This window comes from Rutidosis leptorrhynchoides, chromosome 3, assembly GCF_046630445.1.
Source record: "Rutidosis leptorrhynchoides isolate AG116_Rl617_1_P2 chromosome 3, CSIRO_AGI_Rlap_v1, whole genome shotgun sequence".
NCBI lineage: Eukaryota > Viridiplantae > Streptophyta > Magnoliopsida > Asterales > Asteraceae > Rutidosis > Rutidosis leptorrhynchoides.
Window position 1 is genome coordinate 340,605,040 of NC_092335.1, and position 24,392 is coordinate 340,629,431.

General features: G+C 31.6%; 1 protein-coding gene across 1 annotated transcript; it reads left to right on the top strand.

Moving 5' to 3' along the window:
• Positions 1-333: 333 nt before the first annotated feature.
• LOC139901160 (uncharacterized) lies at positions 334-4,735 on the top strand. Its single transcript, XM_071883895.1, has 3 exons — positions 334-736; positions 815-1,501; positions 4,302-4,735. The coding sequence occupies exons 1-3, from the start codon at positions 334-336 to the stop codon at positions 4,733-4,735; spliced, it is 1,524 nt and encodes a 507-aa protein (XP_071739996.1).
• The last annotated feature ends 19,657 nt before the right edge of the window (positions 4,736-24,392 follow it).

The window sequence follows — 24,392 nt, forward strand, 5'->3', positions numbered from 1 at the left end:
TTTCATACAAGCCAGGGCATATACTGCTATACCAAGATGCCATTTGGTTTAAAAAATGCTGGAGCAACTTACCAACGGGTAATAGATGAAGCTTTCAAAGGTCAGATTGGAAGAAATTTAGAAGCATATGTTGACGACCTGGTCATAAAAAGCAAAACAGAACAAGGTTTGTTGGAGGACATATTAGAAACATTTGCGTCGTTAAGAAAGATTAATATGAAGCTTAACCCGTCGAAGTGCAGTTTTGGAGAAGAAGAAGGGAAGTTTCTTGGTCATATAATAACTGAGCGAGGGATACGAGCAAATCCAAAGAAAATAGAGGCAATCTAGAATATGCCGTCACCAAGAAATAAAAAAGAAGTGCAAAGCTTAACGAGTAAGTTGGCGGCCTTGACAAGGTTCCTATCCAAATCGGCAGAGCGGTCACTCCCCTTTTTCGGAACATTGAAGAATTGCTTGAAGAAAACGGACTTCAAGTGGACGGAGGAAGCAGAAGTGGTGTTTCAAGAAATGAAAAAGTTGCTGAAGGAGCTGCCAACAATGACTGCGCCAATTGCTGGAGAAACGTTGATACTGTACTTAGCGGCATCAAAGGAAGCAATAAGTTCAGTGTTGATAGCGGACAAAGGACATGTGCAAATGCCTGTGTATTTTGTTAACAAAGCTTTGACAAGGAGCGAATTAAATTATCCTGCAATCGAAAAACTGGTTTATGCACTCGTGCATATGGCTAGGCGCTTGCGGAGATAATTCCAAGCACACCCAATAAGGGTCCTAACAGATCAGCTTATAAAGCTGGTGCTATATAAACCAGAAAATTCTGGTCGCATCGCCAAATGGGCTATTGAATTGGGAGAGCATGAAATAAGTTTCTCACCACGAAGTGCGGTAAAAGGACAAGTCCTAGCAGATTATCTGGCTAAAACAGCCGAAGATATCGAAGTCTCGCATGAATCGAAAGAAATACCACCTCCGCCCGAACAGTTGTGGGAAATGCACACAGATGGGGCTTGTGGTCCAGAAGGCGCAGGGGCAGGAATAGTTCTAAAAAGTCCAGAAGGGGAAGAGTATACCTTCACACTGCGATTCAGCTTCCCTGTCATAAATAATGAAGTTGAATATGAAGCATTGTTATCTGGGATGCGGGTAGCAAAATATCTGGAGGTTAAAGAACTATCAGTATATGTTGATTCGCAGTTGGTTGCAAACCAATTTAACGGAATATTCGAAGCGCACGATGAGTCAATGCAAAAATACTTAAAGCTTGTGCAAGAGCTAGCAGCCGACTTCGATTTATTCCAGATAACTCAGGTTTCGAGGATGCTGAATAAAAGGGCGGATGCGCTAAGTAAGTTAGCCGCTTTAACATTCAGTCATTTTAAGAAAGAAATTTGGGTTGAGGAAGTTAAAGTAAAATCTATTGAAGAAGATAATGTTTCGGCTGTGGTTGAAGAAGAAGAGCGGAGTTGGATGACACCAATTGTAGAATTTCTAACCAAAGGTACGTTGTGACGATCGCTCTAAATCCATATGAACGAACACGTCATTCATCGATTTCATTGCGAGGTATTTGACCTCTATATGATACGTTTTGTAAACATTGCATTCTTTTGAAAAGGCACATCATAGATGAATATTTAAATCAAAGGTTTTCGACATCTGATGATTACTACATATAGATAATCACCGTAAATAATAGTTTACAATAGTACTTCCATTGACAATGCAGTCAAAATAAGATACATGGTGATGATTTGGTGAATACAACATTTCCTTAATAAATATGCCATGTAAGACTCCATGCACATAGCTTGTCTAACATATAATCAAACAGCGGAAGACTTCTAGGAATCTGAGAATAAACATGCTAACAAGTGTCAACACAAAGGTTGGTGAGTTCATAGTTTTAGTGTTTCGCATAATCTGTATATAAAGGTGGATCACAAGATTTCAGTTATTTCTTCCAGAAACGTTTATCAAATGATTCTACGTAACAGAGCACCCTGGTAACTAAGCTTTACCGTTATAATGATAAATACCCCATTCGTTTTAATACACGCAAACCAACGTGTCCTAAACTCAAATAACACACGTCTGTTAAAAGGCTAGCGCTCTAGCTCGGACGGGGATGTCAAGCCCTATGGATCCATATACTGTTATTCGCGCCTACCAGTCCATATCCTATGTACTGGCAGTTTCTAGTTACCAAAGCTAAGGGATTTTCGGTTTCAACTCAGTGTAGAATTAAGTATGTACTTGTATCCATTGTGTTTAAAATAAATTGTATGTACTCTTAGCCCAAAAATATATTGCAAAAGCAATTAAAAAGGGAGCAATGAAACTCACCTTAGCAGCATATAAAGTCGTTCACCAAAATGTGACTGAAACTCGGATTACCAAATAACCGTAGATCTCGACCTAGAGAACATATGTTGGTCAGGTCATAGTGTATCAAAATCCTAATGCTCGAGATCGACATAAAAAAGTTATCCAAAGTTGTTTCAAAAAGTCAATTTTGACAATAGTTTAACAAAACGAGACGTGCCTTATATAAGATTTCATTTACTCGGCTGGTAATATTTAAAAAAAATTCATTTTATCAATCTTGTAAACAAGTTGTTTAAATCTTAATTACAGATTCAAAAGCAATTTCAATTAACGTCAATCATAATTCAGTTGATCATATCTTTTAATCCATTCATCGAAACTATTCGATATCTAAATGAAAAGTTATTGATTTTTCGCCAGCTTTCCAAAAACATGCATATCATATACCTTTTATCAGTAATATATGTATTTACTTCGTGATTCATCATAACTGTTTAACGATGAAATTTAGCATACAAGCATGTAAAAATATATATACTCGAGCACTAGACATGGATACACAATTAATATATAAAAGATAAAATATGAGTGCTTACGTATCAATATTGAGATTCAATATTGTAGGAAAGTATGTAGACGTAACGGAGATGATAAACACTAGGTTTGACTTGCGAATATTACCCATAACCTCCATAATTATAACCCATAGTTTCCTTAGCTCTATCCCGCTCGAAAACCATTTTTGAAATCGTTTAGACATTACCTCGTCGTAGTATTTTATGTGTAATACTAATAATACAAATACTACTAATAATAATAAGATTAATAATAATATTAATCTTAATAATAATAATAATAATAATAATAATAATAATAATAATAATAATAATAATAATAATAATAATAATAATAATAATAATAATAATAATAATAATAATAATAATAATAATAATAATAATAATATAAATTATAATAATAATACGGAGTAAAAATGAAATGAGAAAGAAACTGGAACCAGTTGAGCTTTTATAGGATGAGGCCTGCAACAGTACCCCATTCGATCGCATGGGGTTTGCATGGGATAGCCATGCGATCGCATGGCTCAAGTGGCCAGCTCACATTCATTTTGTCCTAATGCTTGTCGACATATTTTTATATTATATATATAATATATTTAATTTATATAATTAATTATATATTATATTAAATTCACGTGTATAGTTGACTTGTAATTTTTGTTCCGATAAGTCGTACGTCATCATGCGACTTATGTCCCGGTTTCGGTTTTTCGAGTGTCCCTTTGTACGCTGAGAAAACTTGCATTTTACGTTTCGTGACACGTACATTTGTCAAAATATAGCCTTAAATTATCCATAAACTATATCACTCAAAGTGTATCTTAAACTTTCGAGTGTTTTAGTCATTTACTTCTATAAATTATTGTCTCGTAGTATATACATATACATATATACATTTTCATTTTAAAATAGTGTTTACTGTAGCAAAGTTACTGTAGCAAAGTTTTTCGAAAACACTGTAGGTTTTTTTTTACTGTAGCAAATAGTGATTTTCGAAAACACTGTAGCTTTTCGGGTACTGTAGCAATTCGAAAATACTGTAGCAAATTAGTGTTTTACTGGTTCATCTTAAACGTTTTAGTTAACTTATCTAAATATTAATCGAATCAATAATCGAATGTTAATATCGTTTACTAAATAACTTGGAATCATATATATATATATATATATATATATATATATATATATATATATATATATATATATATATATATATATATATATATATGCACATTAAGTTATATATATATATATTGTTCGTGAATCTTCGAGAACAGTCAAAGAATAATTGATTACATGAATATAGTTCCAAAACTTTGAGACTCAATATTACAGACTTTGCTTATCGTGTCGAAAACATTAAATTATTTAAAGATAAAGTTTAAATTTGGTCAGAAATTTCCGGGTCATCACATACGTTGCTGATAGATTCAAGTGAAGCAAGAAAGATTAAGATGAAAGCACCAATGTATCTGTTAGACAAGGGAGTCCTATACAGAAAATCTTTTCTGGGGCCTCACTTGCGGTGTCTCAATCTAACTCAAGCGGAGTCAATTATACGGGAAGTACACGAGGGAATGTGCGCACTTCATTCGGGACACAAAACAGTTGCATCCAAAATAATGTGGCTTGGATATTACTGGCCGTCAATGTACAAAGATGCCGCAGAGGTAATACGCAAGTGTCAATCGTGTCAACTTCATGCACCAGTAAGCAAGGCTCCGCGACATCCTATGATACCGGTCGTGTCTCCATGGTCGTTCTGCAAGTGGGCAATCGACCAGTGGGGACATTCCCCGCAGGTCCAGGGTGTGTACAATTTCTGGTAGTGGCCATTGATTATTTCACGAAATGGGTAGAGGCCAAACCGTTAAAAACAATTTTGGGCAAGCAAATTCGAAATTTTGTGTGGGAATACATCGTCTGTCAGTTTGGAATACCAAATGAAATAGTAAGCGACAATGGTATGCAATTTGAAGGAAATCCATTTAGTGACTGATGCCAAGAATTGAGTATAAAGCAAACATTTACATTAGTCGCACACCCTCAGGCGAATGGTCAATGTGAGGTTATGAATAGGGATATCGTTTTAGGAATCAAAGCAAGGTTGGGATTGTGTCGAAGGGGTTAGATAGGCGAATTGCCTAACATTTTGTGGGCGCACCGCACAACTCTGAAGGTCGCAACTAATGAAACACCCTTTAGTTTGGTGTACGGGTCCGAGGCTGTAATACCCGCCGAAATAAATGTGCCAACCATGCGCATAACATCCTTCGATGAAAGTAGCAACAGCGAAGAACTGCGTGAAAATCTAAACTTAGTTGAAGAATGCAGAGAAATGGCGGCAATAAAAGAAGCAATCAACAAACAAAGAATCGCAAGCTACTATAATAAGCGCGTCCAACCATTATCTTTCCAATTGGATGATCTGGTGTGGCGAAAAAACGAAGCAAGCAGGGCAGAGGATACGGGTAAGCTTGGACCTGAGTGGGAAGGACCTTACAAGGTTATTGGCGTAAGCGATACAGGGGCGTATCGACTAGCAAGTTTGGATCGAAAAGTAATAAAGCGCACTTGGCATGCGCAGACACTAAAACGGTGCTACATATGAAAAACTGTAGAGGGACTGATCACCCCACATAACTGTTTAAAGTTTTTATTATGAGAATTTTTTATTTTCCATTGTAAACATGACAGCTAAGTGCTGGTCAAAAGACATGTTTGAAATAAATTGAATTATGCAATTTAAGCTAATAACTTGTGTATTTTTTACATTTGTTGATTGCATGCCTCTTAAGCTGCACAGGGACACACTCCGAGTCTCAAGTGGCATAGTTTTAGTTTGGTTACTAATACTATTTTTAATGGTGACAGTAGTAAAACATTGGTTTGTTTCAAACGCTTGTACACCGCGCAAGACGGAGACTTGCACAGTCTAGACTATAAATTACAAGTTTGGTTACTTGTTTAAATAACCCGGACATTGGCGTGGCCGGAAGACTCTTGAGTATAGACATTGGTTTTTCTATAGTACGGGTAATTTGCATTGGATTGTATACGCGTACATACTTATAAAATTTTTTATAAAAGTCTTGAGTATAAACTTATAAGCATTGGTTTGCTTACTTTTGCGTACAACATTGGATTGTTGACGCAAGAATAAAAAGATCATGACATGATTGAAGGGTCGCTCCCGTCATGAAATCATGGCATTTATTCTACATATGAGTTATTGAATGCATCATATTGTAACAAATCATTATAACCGCCATTTTGATTTCGTAAAAACACAATATATGCACCTTAACCAAAAAAGGTCATCAAAATTATATTCAATCAAAATATAGCATATTACAGTTGGAGAATATTAAAATCAACCGCTTAGCATAAAAGCGGGACAAACACCAAAATTTGACCTAATATATGTCAATATACGCTATAAGCTAATAAAAAAAAGGGTGGCAATTGGCGAGAACGTTTGCCCTACACTAAGGAGAGTATGCCATCCTCGCACGCAGCGATCAGACGCATACTCCGCTTTAAAACATAAAAAGAAAATATATTATAAGGATGCGAAACCTCCGAGACTGCAAGGCCCATCCCTCGCTGGCAAAAAACAAGCCACCATGGATGATAAAAAGTAACCACCCAAGGTAGCTTAACAAACTCAGTCGAGTTTGTCGGAAATTATCTCCTTAGAGGAGATGCTGGGATCATTGACAAGAACTTCGAGACGGGGGATTGAAATATGTTGGAGTTGGGAACAAGCTTCATCACACTTTTCTTTGTCTCTATCAACAAGCAACTCAGCAATATTGGGGGGAATTACTGGAGGTACGCACATCTCCCGGCACATGACATTCCAAAACAAGGTCCGCTCATAGGCGCGAGCAGCGACCATCGCTGCACTAAAATGTTGCTCGACCGCTTTACAGTCGAGAGCGTGTTGGACAATTGTTGGAATGCCCTGACGGAGAATGTCGTATTGCGCTTTTATAACACCGTGTTTTGCACCCCAGGACTCCTGTGCTGAAATCCAGTCGCTAACGCTCTCGTTCAAAAACACGACATGGCTCTCTGCCTCTTTAAGCTTTGCAGAAAGAGCCACATTCTCAGACTCCATGAATGCCTTCTCAGCCATGTGCTGGTCTTCCTCCTGATGCCTCTTGAACATCATCACATTAATTCGCTCCTTCGCTTGCTTGTGCGTGATTACAGCAACCGCAAGTTAAGCAGTGATTTTGGCATTTTCCTGTTGTAGTGTAGTCTCTGTGGGTGATGGCTGAGGTGGATGTGCAAGCGCAGTAGATTTAAGCTGCAAGCGGTTGAGATCTTTTGCAAAATTTAACAATGTTGTTTGCGTGTCCATATATAGCTCCCCGGTGGGAGAAAGTGAAGAAAGCTTTTGAATCAATGACTGGGGGGCACACGATTGTAGGAAAGAAAACTGTTGGGCAAATGCTGGTGGAGAAACCTTCAGAAGCTCATCGATATTCGGAATTAGTTGAGAAAAATCTTCCGGGTTGGGGCACACACGCTTTGATGGATCAGCTGAACTGCTTGGACCTGCAAAAGCAATAAACATGGTGTATAAATATCATAATGTCACAAGTAAACTGAGCGGTCGTCGAATGAAATTCATACCATCGTATGGTAACCTTTTTTGATTACACAACCCTCTTGAACCAGGCGTATGGTACAATGACGGTAGCGAATCTGACCTGCTGGCTGGTGAACTTGACGGGTTACCAGAGTCGACGGTCAGGTTTGGCGTGTACGATTCCAACTTCATCTGCAGCGACAATAGTCGAAACAATGAGTTAGAAAAATTTATGGCTAGGGTTACATTATGAAAAAGTGTAAAAGTATAAGATATACCTTTTTTGAGTATTGGCGGAGAAGATGAATAGGGAAGATTGTCTTGAAAAGGAAAAAGATTGTGAGATGCGAAAAAGCCAAAAGGCTATTTATAGAGAAAATTTGAGAGTTAAAAGGCGACGCGGGTATAATGACAGCCGTACACGTGTATCAATCTCAAGTTAATTACCTTGTTAAGAAGTCCAGTGCACGCTAGCATCAACAGGAAGTTGCATAATTACAATCATTACCTTTTCGGTAAACAGTGACAGTTGTCACCTCGGGTGTAGGAATTGCAGCCGAAAAAACATGCTGGTGACTGCACGCATACATTTCATTTAATGCTAATACAGTATCCGGTTACGCAAATATATTTAAATAACCTCACAAACTGTCCGGTTACATTTGAAATCCGACTAGGAATCATATTGGCACTATTAAGTATGCTTATCTGATTTAAAGAAATTGTTAAGAGTCATTGTGTATCCATTTTTTTTCTTGCTAGTTCGACGTCATACACTATATTTCATTGTATATAACATCAAACTGGGGGGACTTAATGATACGCATATCCGCAAGGTTGTGCGGATGCGCATCCAAGGCATTAAATAACACACACAGGCATACGTTACGGGTATAGTCGCACGCTATGCGCCTATACCATCTGATGCGAGTTTCGTATACTTACATAAGGGTTCGGTACATTCTAGAAGAGTGTACGGTATAATCAAGTCGGATTCTCTTCCTTAAATAACGAAAGTTAGTTAAGGATGAGATTTCGTTTAATTAGGGAAAAGATTCTACCGAAACCCTAATTCATGAGCCTATAAATACATAGCTCATAAATCCTAAATACATATACGTTCGCTTGTTTACTCATACGTAAACTACAGTATACAAATCTCTATCATACGAACAAAGCTTCTTACGATCTCTAAAGACTTTTAGGTATGTATTGAACTATAAAACCTTCATGTCTTTGGGCCACTCAACCTCGTATGCTAGGTTGTTGGTGGACTCTCAAATCGGCCACCCTTTCGGAATCGAAACGATACCGATGTGGGTTATCCACGACTAAGCGTCGGAGGTTCGAATATTGTTAGTCCTTAAACCCCTTTTATGCACTCAAGCGTAGGTTCACCTTGACCCCGTGAAAATATGCTTGATTATATATATATATATATATATATATATATATATATATATATTAGTCCTAATGCAAATTATTAAAAATAAATATAACTTAATTTAAAGCGTAAAGTAAATGACGATAAATAAAAGTACGAAATTTAAAAGTCCGATAATTTAAAGTATGATAAATAAAATGACAGTAAATAAGAGTATGATGAGATATAAAATAAAAGAATTATGCTTATTTAAACTTCCGTAATCATGATGTTTGACGTTTTGAATTTAATTTATTACCATGAGTTAATTGTCCTTTGTCCTGGATTATTTGATACGTCCATCTGGTTTTTTGTCCATAATAGTCCATCGGTCATAAATATAAATTGCGAGTGTCCTCGTTAAATTACCCTTATACCCGAAGTCAAATATTCCAACTAATTGGGGATTTAAACTGTAACAAGGTCTTAATACTTTGTTAATGATTACACCAGGTTATCGACTGTGTGTAATCCAAGGTTTTAATACGTTGTTAACAATTACACCAATTATCCTTGTATGTAATCCACCCCTGTTTTAATGAGTCCATTGACTATTAATCCATTCCCATGTCCGGTCAAATGAACGATTATTAGTATTTATAAACATCCCACCCATCGTATCCGATCGAGTGATGTGGTTATTTATAGATACGTCAAATTGTAAATCTCTATATTAAATTTGTAAAGACCCGTCCTAATCCATAAGAATGGATACAATAACATTTGATTACATCGTGAGGTACTTGACCTCTATATGATACATTTTACAAACATTGCATTCGTTTTTAAAAGACAAACTTTCTTTACATCGAAAGTTGACAGCATGCATACCATTTCATAATACGTCCAACTATAATTGACTTAATAATAATCTTGATGAACTTAACGACTTGAATGCAACGTCTTTTGAAATATGTCATGAATGACTCCAAGTAATATCTCTAAAATGAGCAATTGCACAGCGGAAGATTTCTTTCATACCTGAGAATAAACATGCTTTCAAGTGTCAACCAAAAGGTTGGTGAGTTCATTAGTTTATCATAATCAATCTTTTTCATCATTTTAATAAACCACAAGATTTTTATTTCCATTTCTCATAAAAATATGTCCCATGCATAGAGACAAAAATAATCATTCATATGGATTGAATACCTGGTAACCGACATTAACAAGATGCATATAAGAATATCCCCATCATTCCGGGATATCCATCGGACATGATATAAAAACTCGAAGTACTAAAGCATCCGCAACAACGGATGGGGTTTGTTAGGCCCAATAGATCTATCTTTAGGATTCGCATCAATTAGTAGACTGGTTTATTAATTCTTATGCTACCAAACAAAAAGGGGCATATTCGGCTTCGATCATTCAACCATAGAATGTAGTTTCAATTACTTGTGTCTATTTCGTCAAACATTTATAAAAGCGCATGTATTCTCAGTCCCAAAAATATATATTGCAAAAGCATTTAAAAAGGGAGCAAATAAAACTCACAATGATGTATTTCGTAGTAAAATACAAATGACGTCATTGAACAAGTGCAAGGTTGGCCTCGGATTCACGAACCTATATTAATTATATATATTTATATATTGATCAATATCTGTCTAACAATTTAGGTCAAGTCATAGTGTACCACAATCCTAATGCTCGAGACTAATATGCAAAAGTCAACAAAAGTCATCTTGATCCAAAATGTCTTCCAAAATTTATACATGATTATTATATTACTTAAATATAGTCATTTTATACATTTAAATATATTTAATAGATTTTATTAAAGTAATTAATGTAAATCATTTATTAATAAAAATTTATATTAAAGTTTATATATAATAAAAATATACTTAAGTAATAAAATTTATAAAAATCACTTAATATCATAATAATATAGTGGTATGAATTATTAATGTAATTATATTACGTGTGGTAAAAAAATATCTTTGTATCACATAACTCTTTGATAAAATAATATTGATAATAATAATAATAATAAGTAAAAGTTGTATTATTTTGTAATAATAATAATCATTATTATTCTACTAAGAATAATAACAATATTTATATTTACTAATGATGATATTAATTATGATAAAATAATAATTCTAATCATGATAATCCTAATAATAACGATACTTTTTAATATTAACTATGATAATATTTTATAGAAAAATAATAATCTTATTCAAAATGATAATTTGTAACAATAATAACACTAAAATGATAATAATTATAATAACAATGATATTTCTTTCAAAAATGATAATTTTAATAAAAATGATAGTTTTAATATTAATGATTCTTTCAATAATAAAAATAATAATGAAAACGATATTTTTCTCTTAAATCAATATCTTGTTATATTTCAATTTCATCATGATACTCATACTCATTATTTCCTAATCGTTTTGTTTAATAGCTTTTAGTCTTCTTTTGTATCGCATTCATAATAATGATAATAATAATAATAATAATAATAATAATAATAATAATAATAATAATAATAATAATAATAATAATAATAATTATAACCTTAACGACAATAACGATAGTAATAATAATAACAATAACAATTTTTAATGATAATATCTTTTATTAATAACGATAACGATAATAATAATAATAATAATAATAATAATAATAATAATAATAATAATAATAATAATAATAATAATAATAATAATTATTATTATTATTATTATTATTATTATTATTATTATTATTATTATTATTATTATTATTATTATTATTATTATTATTATTATTATTATTATTATTATTATTATTATTATTATTATTATTATTATAACGACGATAGTAAAAATAATCATTTTAACAATAAGTATATTAAAAGTAATAATAACTCAGTTGACTATATCTTTTAATTCGTTCATCGAAATCACACGAGTTCTAAATGAAAAGTTCTTAATTTTTCGCTAGCATTCCAACGACATGCATATCATATACCTTATCTCAGTAGCATATGTATCTAATTCATGATTCAACATAACTTATCTAATGACAAAATTAAACATACAGGCATGCATAATCCTATATACTCGAGCATTAGTCAGGGATACACTATTAATATATAAAATATAAGTTATGAGTGCTCACGTATCAATATTGAGATTCAATATTGTTGTAAAGTACGTAGACGCAACGGAGATGATAAACACTAGTTTGACCTCACGAGCATACCCACGAACTATAACCATAACCTCCAAAGCTATAACCCATAATTTCCTTAGCCCTATCCTACTCGAAAAACCCGTCTTGAAATAATTTGCTCATGACCTCGTCGTAGTATTGTATGTATAATACTACTAATAATAATACTCCTAACCATAAGATTAATAATAATATTAATCTTAATAATAATAATAATAATAATAATAATAATAATAATTTAAATATACATATGGAGAGAAGAGAGATAGATAGATGAATTATGAATTAGACGAACCCGAAATCGCGTAATTTAAAGAGATGTAATCCCACCTACCACCTCATGCGATCGAATGGAAATCAAGTGGAGAAGCCATGCGATCGCATGAGCTTCTTTTTTTTCATTCCACTTTCGCTTACAACATATGTTACACACATATATATTTATTTAATATATAAAATATTTAATCTTTAGAATTAATTAAATATTATATTATATTCTCGTGCATAGTTGATTTGAAATTTTAGCACCAATGAATTGTACGTTGACGCTCGACTTATGTGCCATTTCCGGTTTTTTGAACGTCCTTTGGTACGCTTAGAAAACTTGTACTTTACGTTTTGTGACACGTACCTTTATCAATAATTAGACTTATTTCAGTAATAATTATACTCCATGAAATGTAACTTATACATTTGAATGTTTTGATCATTTGCTTCTATAAATCGACGTCTCGTTATATATACATATGATAATTTAAATCAAAATTTGTATCTAGTTAATATTATATTTAATCACTTTGCAAAAATATATATTTAAAAATATAATTTGTACATTTATATATATATATAATTGAAATAATATAATATTTAGTTTTTTTTTAAAATTAATTATATTTCAAAATTCATTTTTACAATCGTTTAAGTAATAGAAAATATTATGTCGTAACACGTTTACATTTTGAAACAATATAATTATATTTACAAATTTATAATGTAAAGATTTAATGAAATTCTTCAAATTTTATATCGATAAATAAGTTACCTTATAGCATGTTTTAATAATAAAGTTCTTATTAGACTGAAAACGTTTTAGTACGTTTAAAACTAAATTAAATAAATATTATAATTCTGTTTTTCCAAAACTAACTATATTTAAGAAAAAAAATTAAATAATGAAAATCGTCATATCATAAATTTTTTTAGAAAAGTAAAAATATATACTCATAACAGGTTTCAAGTTTTTAAATTACCATTTGCTGACGAGGCGTGGAATAAAGTCCAAATGTTAGCTAATCATATGAAATCATTTTAAGGTAGAATGTCGATATCTATTTTCTAAGTTATCTATATTCCATAACTTTACTTTCATAATATGAAAACCAATTTGTTATCTTACAAAAGTCATGAGTGAAAATGTTCTAAAGCATGAACTTGAAATCAAATAGGAATCTCCACTAACCTCTGTCTAACTCTCGATAATTGACTCATTTGTTCTCATTTGTAAATCACTTTACCATTTTCTGAATATTGTTAAAAAAACAGATTTCTTAAATCGAAGTGGACCTCTCAACAGAGACTCGTAATCATAATTCAATGTATCTGATAATTCAATCATTTGATATCATCTTTTTATTTCCATCGATAATTATTTGAATATATTTTTTAAACAAATACGTTTATGTAAAGTATTATACGTCTAATACTTTGTTAATGTTTTCAAGTTATAATATATACACATATACATATAATCATATTCGATCATATAATGGTTCGTGAATCATTGGAATTTGGTCGAGGTTAAATGAATGTATGAACACAGTTTAAGATTCTTGAATTTCATTTTAACAAACTTTGCTTATCGTGTCAGAAACGTATAAAGATTAAAGTTTAAATTTGTTCGGAAAGTGAATGAAATAAGATTATAGTGATTCGTCATATCTTTTGACGCTATCACAATCGATCTTCGGGTTTAAAGAAAATCTTTGTAATCTATATTGGGTTTGATTCTTCGGAAATCAAGGGAATTATGACCGCTTTAAATGCGTTAATCTGTTTTGATTGCTCTGTCGGATATTTTACTATAAATCCACCTCCTTCGTTTCCTTACAACTAACACCTTTTATTCTTTCTCCCTCAACTCATACTTTAAAGTATTCATCAAAATGCTTCATCAAGTTCTAATTCTTGATATACTCCTAACTTTCATATCTGTCATTCTTTTCTTTCATCTTTCACCAGAAGAATCTATTTACTTCTACTATACTCTTGGTTTTATAGTGTTTTTAGTTCTCTCGTGTCTTTATGTTGCTATATGCATTGATATATACGGGTTGTAATTTCCAGGCTATTGTTGGGCTTTATATCTTCCCTTATATTTCAAAGTCCCTGCTTCTGTTTTCTATAATCATTGTCATCCACAATTAATACTCTCTCCAATTTACTGTGACTTATACTCCCATTGATATTTTGAAGCTTCATTCTTTTGTTTTATCTTCCCGATTTTAAATCAAGCTAATAATGGTCCAGAATACGTAGGTATAAATTTTGAAATGAACATAATTAATGTTCTAAGAAGGAAATCGTAATGGCGTGATTTTGATTTGTTAAATTACCAGAATACCCTGGAAAAGACCGAATCATCAAGAAATATTTTCTTGATATTTTAGAGGTTAAGTAGAATACAAGAGTCATGTAACACGACACAATGATGACGTTATGATCTGTGAATCATCGTGTTCCATTTAGAAACTCAGCATGACTTACTGTAATATAATCACGTTGATCAATTGTCATTATATTATACTAATTCATGCTTCAGTTCCCAACACTACTTCAAAAACATTTATACTTTAAACTCAAAGATTTTAAAATTTAGAAACTAAAACAGTTTCTTTTATGATATGATATAGATAACGCGAGGAGTCAAATGATTTCAGATAAGAATAGGTATGAAAATATCTTCAGATATATGGAGGATATTTATAATGAAAGATATAATGATATCTTAAAATATCTAAGATCAGAGGATGATGAGGAATATTGTCCACAAAGGTTTTAAAGTAAGGAGTAAGATATTCGCTAAAGACTTCAGCAGACACTGAATCTTTTGGATTATTTGAAGGCAGATTTAGTCTTTGTGATTTGTCCACAGCTTCCTTCATACTTTGCTCAATCCGTTTTCCAGTACTAAATTTTTCATTTGAGCTTTTCCAATCTGCTATTCTTTGTTATCAAACTTCTGACCGTAATTGCTGTCTACCGTCCTTGCCATTTCATCAGCCTTTTTCAGAACTTCTTAGTACTGATTCGTAGGCTGGGGTGTTTTTCAAAAACTTCACATTCACAGTTTGTAAGTCTTGAAAATAGACGTTACATGTATATATAACTGTTGAAGTAGAACGCTGCGAGATTTCAAAATACTGATTGCTGATTCCCGGTAATTGGCATGACAATTCTTGTTACAAGATGCGGATGAGTATATGATAGGGTTTTAATGAATAAATATAATGACTTTTCGGAGAGGCTAAAGTCAAAGGATAATGAAGTTGCTGGTACATCTGCTGATAATGTGGTGGAATATAAAAGGTTCCCCGGTAACAATGACGACAAGGGTAATCGTATATATCAGAGTTATAATAAAGCTACTTCGGATGAAAAATTGAAGTTGACTTGCTAGAGCTGTGACAGAATTTGCTACTCTGAAAGGAATCGCAAGTTAATTTTTGCTAATAAATGCCAAAGGATCTGTCGCGGGTACGTGTTAAACTTTTACTTATGTTTCGGGAGTTTTCCACATGCACGATTGTGGATAAATGTGGTTGGATCATTATCTCGATTGTTTCTTAATTGAGGTGTTTTCAAGAATCATGAAGGGCTTGAATGCAGATTGTCATTGTCAATATCCGAGTTGACGAAATCTTTGTAAATCTTGAATGGTTCTACTATCTTTATGAATTTTGTGAATAATAATGATGTTCTAGCACAGTCTTGAATTCAAAGTATGGCTTTGAAAGGTGTAGGAATCTACGAGTGATGTTTTCTGTTAAATCTTGACTTGGATTTTTTTTTTGTACAAATCAGAATACGAAATCAAGTTTGGATGAGAATGGTTGTTTTGATTTCTATAATAGAATGTATATTGTTGTGAAAGTAGTGAGTATAGTTGATGTTTGCTGAATCAGGTTCGAAGGATGTATCATATTAATTGTGAATTTATATATCTCTCGGGTATTACCTACCCGTTATAAAAAAATTTCACAATTAATATTTTTGTAGAAAAGAATTTTATTACAGTCTTTATGAAAATATACATGTGTATATTTTCTTCAGATGTAACATAGATGTAATGAGTTAATATTAAACTCATTTGATTTATGATTGAAACTAGAATTGAATAATCCCTAAAGACTTTAGAAATTACATAACTTTTATGGAGTATTTCTTCAATATAATTGAAAATACTTCGTTATTTGTTTATGTATGATGTTGGTGTTCGTGGAATCCTTGTGAACTTCACAAGATATAAGTGATGTTTTCTCGAAAGTTTCGAGTACATCGATGTTGAAAGTGTAATATCAAACATGTATTTGAATAATACACTTAGTTTATTATGAAACAGAATTCATTGAGTTGAGACAGAGATTGTAGTTAACGATGGTTAAGTTGTTAAGGAAGGATGTACATCTTAGCATATTAGTAATATGAATTAATCGAGTAGTTAAGATTCGCACATAATAGCTTAGTATGGTAAGTTTTATTTTGATCTTAAAATTATATATGTATAAAATATACATATAATTTCTTCAGAAGGAATGAGTTAATACTTCACAACTCGTTGATACAATATACGCGTTATTGATTCGTAATGATGTCCACAATGATTCTTGAACTGACAGAGTTTGTGATGTTACATGTGCTGCTGATTCTGATGATGCTGACGGCACTGACTGTGCTGGTGATACTAACGGTACTATTGATGCTGTTGGTAAAACAAGTCTAGCTTGTAAATCACGCACCATTCTTGTCAGGGTTTCTACTCTTCCTTCTATCATTTTTAGTTCACCCATCTGATTTATGGTTAGGGCTAGAGTAGATAATCTCTAAGACTTTAGAGACTACATAATCGTCGCAATTTCTCCAATGAAGTTATGAGTTAATACTTCATCGTTTATTATTGTTGGTATTCCTTGGTGTCTACAGAGCGTATGAAATTGGTGCTCGTAGGACAGATTGTAAAGTTGAGGTTTACAACGCGGTTGTGGTTGGGGGTGGTAATGGTACTTTTGACGTTGATGATGGTGGTACTGGTTATACTACTGGTGCTGTTGCTGGTGTTTGTAACCTTTACACCATATTCTTCAAAGCCACTACCCGAGCGCAAAGCTCGTTGACTTCTTCTATTACACCGGGGTGATTGTCGGTTCGGACGAGCGGATGAATAAAATCTAGAATTTAATGTAGTAAATAATCGTGACGAGATACTCTAGATATGAGAGAGAAAATGGTGTTTCAAATAGGTTCGCCGGTAAGTGCTTCAAGTTCTTCACCAAGAGGGCAATTTGGTGGATGGAAAGGATCGCCTTCTTCTTGTCTCCAATGATTGAGGAGTCTATGAACCCATCCCCAATTCATCCAGAATAGATGAATGGCTGATTGGTTGATCCATTCCGGTCACACTTCTTTCGGAGCTTGAGTGGGATTCCATTTCGGAATCCGAGGGACTTGAACTAATGACGAATTCCATTTCGTACAATTGAATAAAGGACTTTTCGATATGAAATTATTTTCCGGCTATCGGGTGGTATTCTAATTACATAGAATATCTATATTTATAGAGCAAAAGATTTCGTAGATTATAGAGGAATTTACGGAATGTGTCAGACAAAGTTTACAGTAGCAGATACGCTAAGATATGAATTAGCAGATACGCTAAGATATGAATTTTGTCTATACACTATTCATGCAATCAATGCAATAAGATGTGTCTAGACTAAGAATGATAAGCAGGTAATTTCCGATAAAAAAGATAAGTAAAAACTTTTGACATGCAACTAAGGTCGAAGTCCAGACTCACTAATGCATCCTAACAACTATCAGTTAGACACACTAATGCAGACCTGGTTCGCTAAGACCACCGCTCTGATACCACATGTAAAGACCCGTCCTAATCCATAAGAACGAATACAATAACATTTGGTTACTTCGCGAGGTACTTGACCTCTATATGATACATTTTACAAACATTGCATTCGTTTTTAAAAGATAAACTTTCTTTACATCGAAAGTTGACAGCATGCATACCATTTCATAATACGTCCAACTATAATTGACTTAATAATAATCTTGATAAACTTAACGACTCGAATGCAACGTCTTTTGAAATATGTCATGAATGACTCCAAGTAATATCTCTAAAATGAGCAATTGCACAGCGGAAGATTTCTTTCATACCTGAGAATAAACATGCTTTCAAGTGTCAACCAAAAGGTTGGTGAGTTCATTAGTTTATCATAATCAATCATTTTCATCATTTTAATAGACCACAAGATTTTTATTTCCATTTCTCATAAAAATACGTCCCATGCATAGAGACAAAAATAATCATTCATATGGATTGAACACCTGGTAACCGACATTAACAAGATGCATATAAGAATATCCCCATCATTCCAGGACATCCATCGGACATGATATAAAAACTCGAAGTACTAAAGCATCCGCAACAACGGATGGGGTTTGTTAGGCCCAATAGATCTATCTTTAGGATTCACGTCAATTAGTAGACTGGTTTATTAATTCTTAGGCTACCAAGCAAAAAGGGGCATATTCGGCTTCGATCATTCAACCATAGAATGTAGTTTCAATTACTTGTGTCTATTTCGTCAAACATATATAAAAGCGCATGTATTCTCAGTCCCAAAAATATATATTGCAAAAGCATTTAAAAAGGGAGCAAATGAAACTCACAATACTGTATTTCGTAGTAAAAATACATATGACGTCATTGAACAAGTGCAAGGTTGGTCTCGGATTCATGAACCTATATTAATTATATATATTTATATATTGATCAATATATGTCTAACAATTTAGGTCAAGTCATGGTGTACCACAATCTTAATGCTCGAGACTAATATGCAAAAGTCAACAAAAGTCATCTTGATCCAAAATGTCTTCCAAAATCTATACATGATTATTATATAACTTAAATATAGTCATTTTATACATTTAAATATATTTAACAGAAATTATTAAAGTAATTAATGTAAATCGTTTATTAATAAAAATTTATATTAAATTTTATATATAATAAAAATATACTTAAGTAATAAAATTTATAAAAATCACTTAATATCATAAAAATACAGTGGTATGAATTATTAATGTAATTATATTACGTGTGGTAAAAAAAATATCTTTGTATCACATAACTCTTTGATAAAATAATATTGATAATAATAATAATAAGTAAAAGTTGTATTATTTTATAATAATAATAATCATTATTATTCTACTAATAATAATAACAATATTTATATTTACTAATGATGATATTAATTATGATAAAATAATAATTCTAATCATGATAATCTTAATAATAACGATACTTTTTAATATTAACTATGATAATATTTTATAGAAAAATAATAATCTTATTCAAAATGAAAATTTTTAATAATAATAATAATACTAAAATGATAATAATAATGATATTTATAATAACAATGATATTTCTTTCGAAAATGATAATTTTAATAAAAATGATAGTTTTAATATTAATGATTCTTTCAATAATAATAATAATAATGAAAACGATATTTTTCTCTTAAATCAATATCTTGCTATATTTTAATTTTATCATGATAATCATACTCATTATTTCCTAATCGTTTTGTTTAATAGCTTTTAGTCTTCTTTTGTATCGCATTCATAATAATGATAATAATAATAATAATAATAATAATACTAATTATAACCTTAACGATAGTAATAATAATAACAATAACAATTTTTAATGATAATATCTTTTATTAATAACGATAATGATAATAATAATAATAATAATAATAATAATAATAATAATAATAATAATAATAATAATAATAATAATAATAATAATAATAATAATTATAACGACGATAATAAAGACGATAGTAAAAATAATCATTTTAACAATAAGTATATTAAAAGTAATAATAACTCAGTTGACTATATCTTTTAATCTGTTCATCGAAATCACACGAGTTCTAAATGAAAAGTCCTTAATTTTTCGCTAGCTTTCCAACGACATGCATATCATATACCTTATGTCAATAGCATATGTATCTAATTCAGGATTCAACATAGCTTATCTAATGACAAAATTAAACATACAGGCATACATAATCCTATATACTCGAGCACTAGTCAGGGATACACTATTAATATATAAAAGATAAGTTATGAGTGCTCACGTATCAATATTGAGATTCAATATTGTAGGAAAGTACGTAGACGCAACGGAGATGATAAACACTAGTTTGACCTCATGAGCATACCCACGAACTATACCCATAACCTCCATAGCTATAACCCATAATTTCCTTAGCCCTATCCCACTCGAAAAACCCGTCTTGAAATAATTTGCTCATGATCTCGTCGTAGTATTTTATGTATAATACTACTAATAATAATACTCCTAACCATAAGATTAATAATAATATTAATCTTAATAATAATAATAATAGTAATAATAATAATAATAATAATAATAATAATAATAATAATAATAATAATAATAATAATAATAATAATAATAATAATAATAATAATTATTTAAATATACATATGGAGAGTAGAGAGATAGATAGATGAATTATGAATTAGACGAACCCGAAATCGCGTAATTTAAAGAGATGTAATCCCACCTACCACCTCATGCGATCGCATGTAAATCAAGTGGAGAAGCCATGCGAACGCATGAGCTTCTTTTTTTTTTCATTCCACATTCGCATACAACATATGTTACACATATATATATTTATTTAATATATAATATATTTAATCTTTAGAATTAATTAAATATTATATTATATGCTCGTGCATAGTTGATTTGAAATTTTAGCACTGATGAATTGTACGTTGACGCTCGACTTATGTGCCATTTTCGGTTTTTCGAACGTCCTTTCGTACGCTTAGAAAACTTGTACTTTACGTTTTGTGACACGTACCTTTATCAATAATTAGACTTATTTCACCAATAATTATACTCCATGAAATGTAACTTATACATTGGAATGTTTTGGTCATTAGCTTCTATAAATCGATGTCTCGTTATATATACATATGATAATTTAAATCAAAATTTGTATCTAGTTAATATTATATTTAATCACTTTGCAAAAATATATATTTAAAATTATAATTTGTACATTTATATATATATAAATGAAATAATATAATATTTAGTTTTTTTTAAAAATTAATTATATTTCAAAATTCATTTTTACAATCGTTTAAGTAATAGAAAATATTATGTCATAACACGTTTACATTTTGAAACAATATAATTATATTTACAAACTTATATTGTAAAGATTTAATGAAATTCTTCAAATTTTATATAGATAAATAAGTTACCTTATAACATGTTTTAATAATAAAGTTCTTATTAGACTGAAAACGTTTTAGTACGTTTAAAACTAAATTGAATAAATATTATAATTCTGTTTTTCCAAAACTAACTATATTTAAGAAAAAAAATTAAATAATGAAAATCGTCATATCATAAATTTTTTGAGAAAAGTAAAAATATATACTCATAACAGGTTTCAAGTTTTTAAATTACCATTTGACGACGAGGCGTGGAATAACGTCCAAAGGTTAGCTAATCATATGAAATCATTTTAAGGTAGAATGTCGATATCTATTTTCTAAGTTATCTATATTCCATAACTTTACCTTCATAATATGTAAACCAATTTGTTATCTTACAAAAGTCATGAGTGAAAATGTTCTAAAGCATGAACTTGAAATCAAATAGGAATCTCCACTAACCTCTGTCTAACTCTCGATAATTGACACATTTGTTCTCATTTGTAAATCACTTTACCATTTTTCAAATATTGTTAAAAAATAACAGATTTCTTAAATCGAAGTGGACCTCTCAACAGAGACTCGTAATCATAATTCAATGTATCTGATAATTCAATCAGTTGATATCATCTTTTTATTTCCATCGATAATTATTTGAATATATTTTGAAACAAATACGTCTATGTAAAGTATTATACGTCTAATACTTTGTTAATATTTTCAAGTTATAATATATACACATATACATATAATCATATCCGTTCATATAATGGTTCGTGAATCATTGGAATTTGATCGAGGTTAAATGAATGTATGAACACAGTTTAAGATTCTTGAATTTCATTTTAACAAACTTTGCTTATCGTGTCGGAAACATATAAAGATTAAAGTTTAAATTTGTTCGAAAATTTTCGGGTCGTCACAAAATTAACGAACTATCATTCAGTTAAACAAATATAATGCCCATTAATAGCCCATAGTCCAATTTCCACAAGTGTTGGTCTTTTGTTCAAACCCCAATTATGGTCCAAAGCTCAATAACCTCGTCTTTAATATTTAGTCCAACATCACAATTACTTTGGCTTAAATAAGCATAATAATAACTTAGCTACGAGACATTAATTTAAAAAGGAAGAACATAGCTTACATTGATTATTAATAGCGTAGCGTTACACGGACAGAGTTTCGACTTTAAAACCCGTAAAACATTTCTTACAATAACCCAATTATTATTAAACTTAATTTAAAATTAAAATTAAAATTATATATATATATATAATTCGTAGATAGAAAGAAAGAAAAACGGGTAATGAGTTCGGCAGAATGCTAGAGCTTTTATAGGCCAATTTGATTCCTGTGTGCTCCGCGACTACGGTCCTTTTCTTCCTCACAGCTCCGCAATTGCGGAGCTTTGGTTTCCAGCTCACCAAATGCATCCAAAACGTGGGCGGCTTTGTTATTTTATAATATAACATATAATATATATATATAATTAATTATATATTATATTATATTCTTGTGCATAGTTGACTTGTACGTTTAGCTCCATTGAGTCGCACGTTGATAGTTGGTTCATGTCTTGGTTCTGGATTTTCGAACGCCTTTTCGTATAATTTAATATCTTGTACTTTTCGTTTTACGGCTTGTACTCTTGTCAATATTTAGACGTTGATCATCAATAAATTGAACCACTTGGATTGTATCTTGTACATTTGAGCTTTTTGGTCATTTGCGTCTTCAAATCGTCGAATCTGTCTTTTGTCTTCACCTTTTATTATTTTAAACGATAAACAATTGTAAATAGAACAATTGTAACTAAAAGCTTATCTTTCTGGAAGGATAATTCTATGAAATATATGTTCGTTTTTAGTATTATCAGTACTTTCAAAGCTTCGTGTCCTGACCATCAGACCAAATCTTAAATCTCGACTTCTAAGTAGAATAGTTATCCATATTCATTAACGTCGGACATTTTGTTCCACTTTCGGATTCACTCTCAGCAAGGAGTAATCGTTGTGTCATATTCGTAATACTCTAAACTAACAGTGCAGCTAAAGCATAATCGTTTGAATTAAACATCTTGACAATCTTACCAAAACAGGTAAACCGTGCGGTTCAGGATATCAGCCGTACGAGTGACAACCTCAAGCATACATGTCACAACTCAATCGTACGTGTCACTACTTAATCGTACGTATGACTTAACCAATCAAAAGAACCAATCACTAAACCTCATACGTGCGAGTAAGGATCAACTGTGTGATTAGCTCGTACGTATCACAGTCAACCGTATGATCACTTGTGTGATCAGACTGTAGTCACTTAACCTAACTCAGGTTATGCTAAACCGTGCGTGTGTGTTCACGAGTGAGGTCAATCGCACGAGTGAGCAAATTTTCACTGCCCCACTAGTGTGGGTTGCTGTTCAACCTAATTCACTCAAAAACCCTAGAAACTGATGTTAAACCTCAATTTCTTCGTCCACAAGCAAGATTAGCACTAAACTAACATAAACACACTCTCTAATCACAATTACACATGTAAAAATAATTCCTTTTTGATCAAAATCACTCTAAACTCAAAAACCCAAATAATAAACTCTTTAATCACCAAAAATCACTAGGATGATGTTGAAATCACAACCAATGCTCTGATACCAATGAAGAAACATGACTAGGAACTTCGAAATCAACAGATTTAACTCACACAAAAGCGG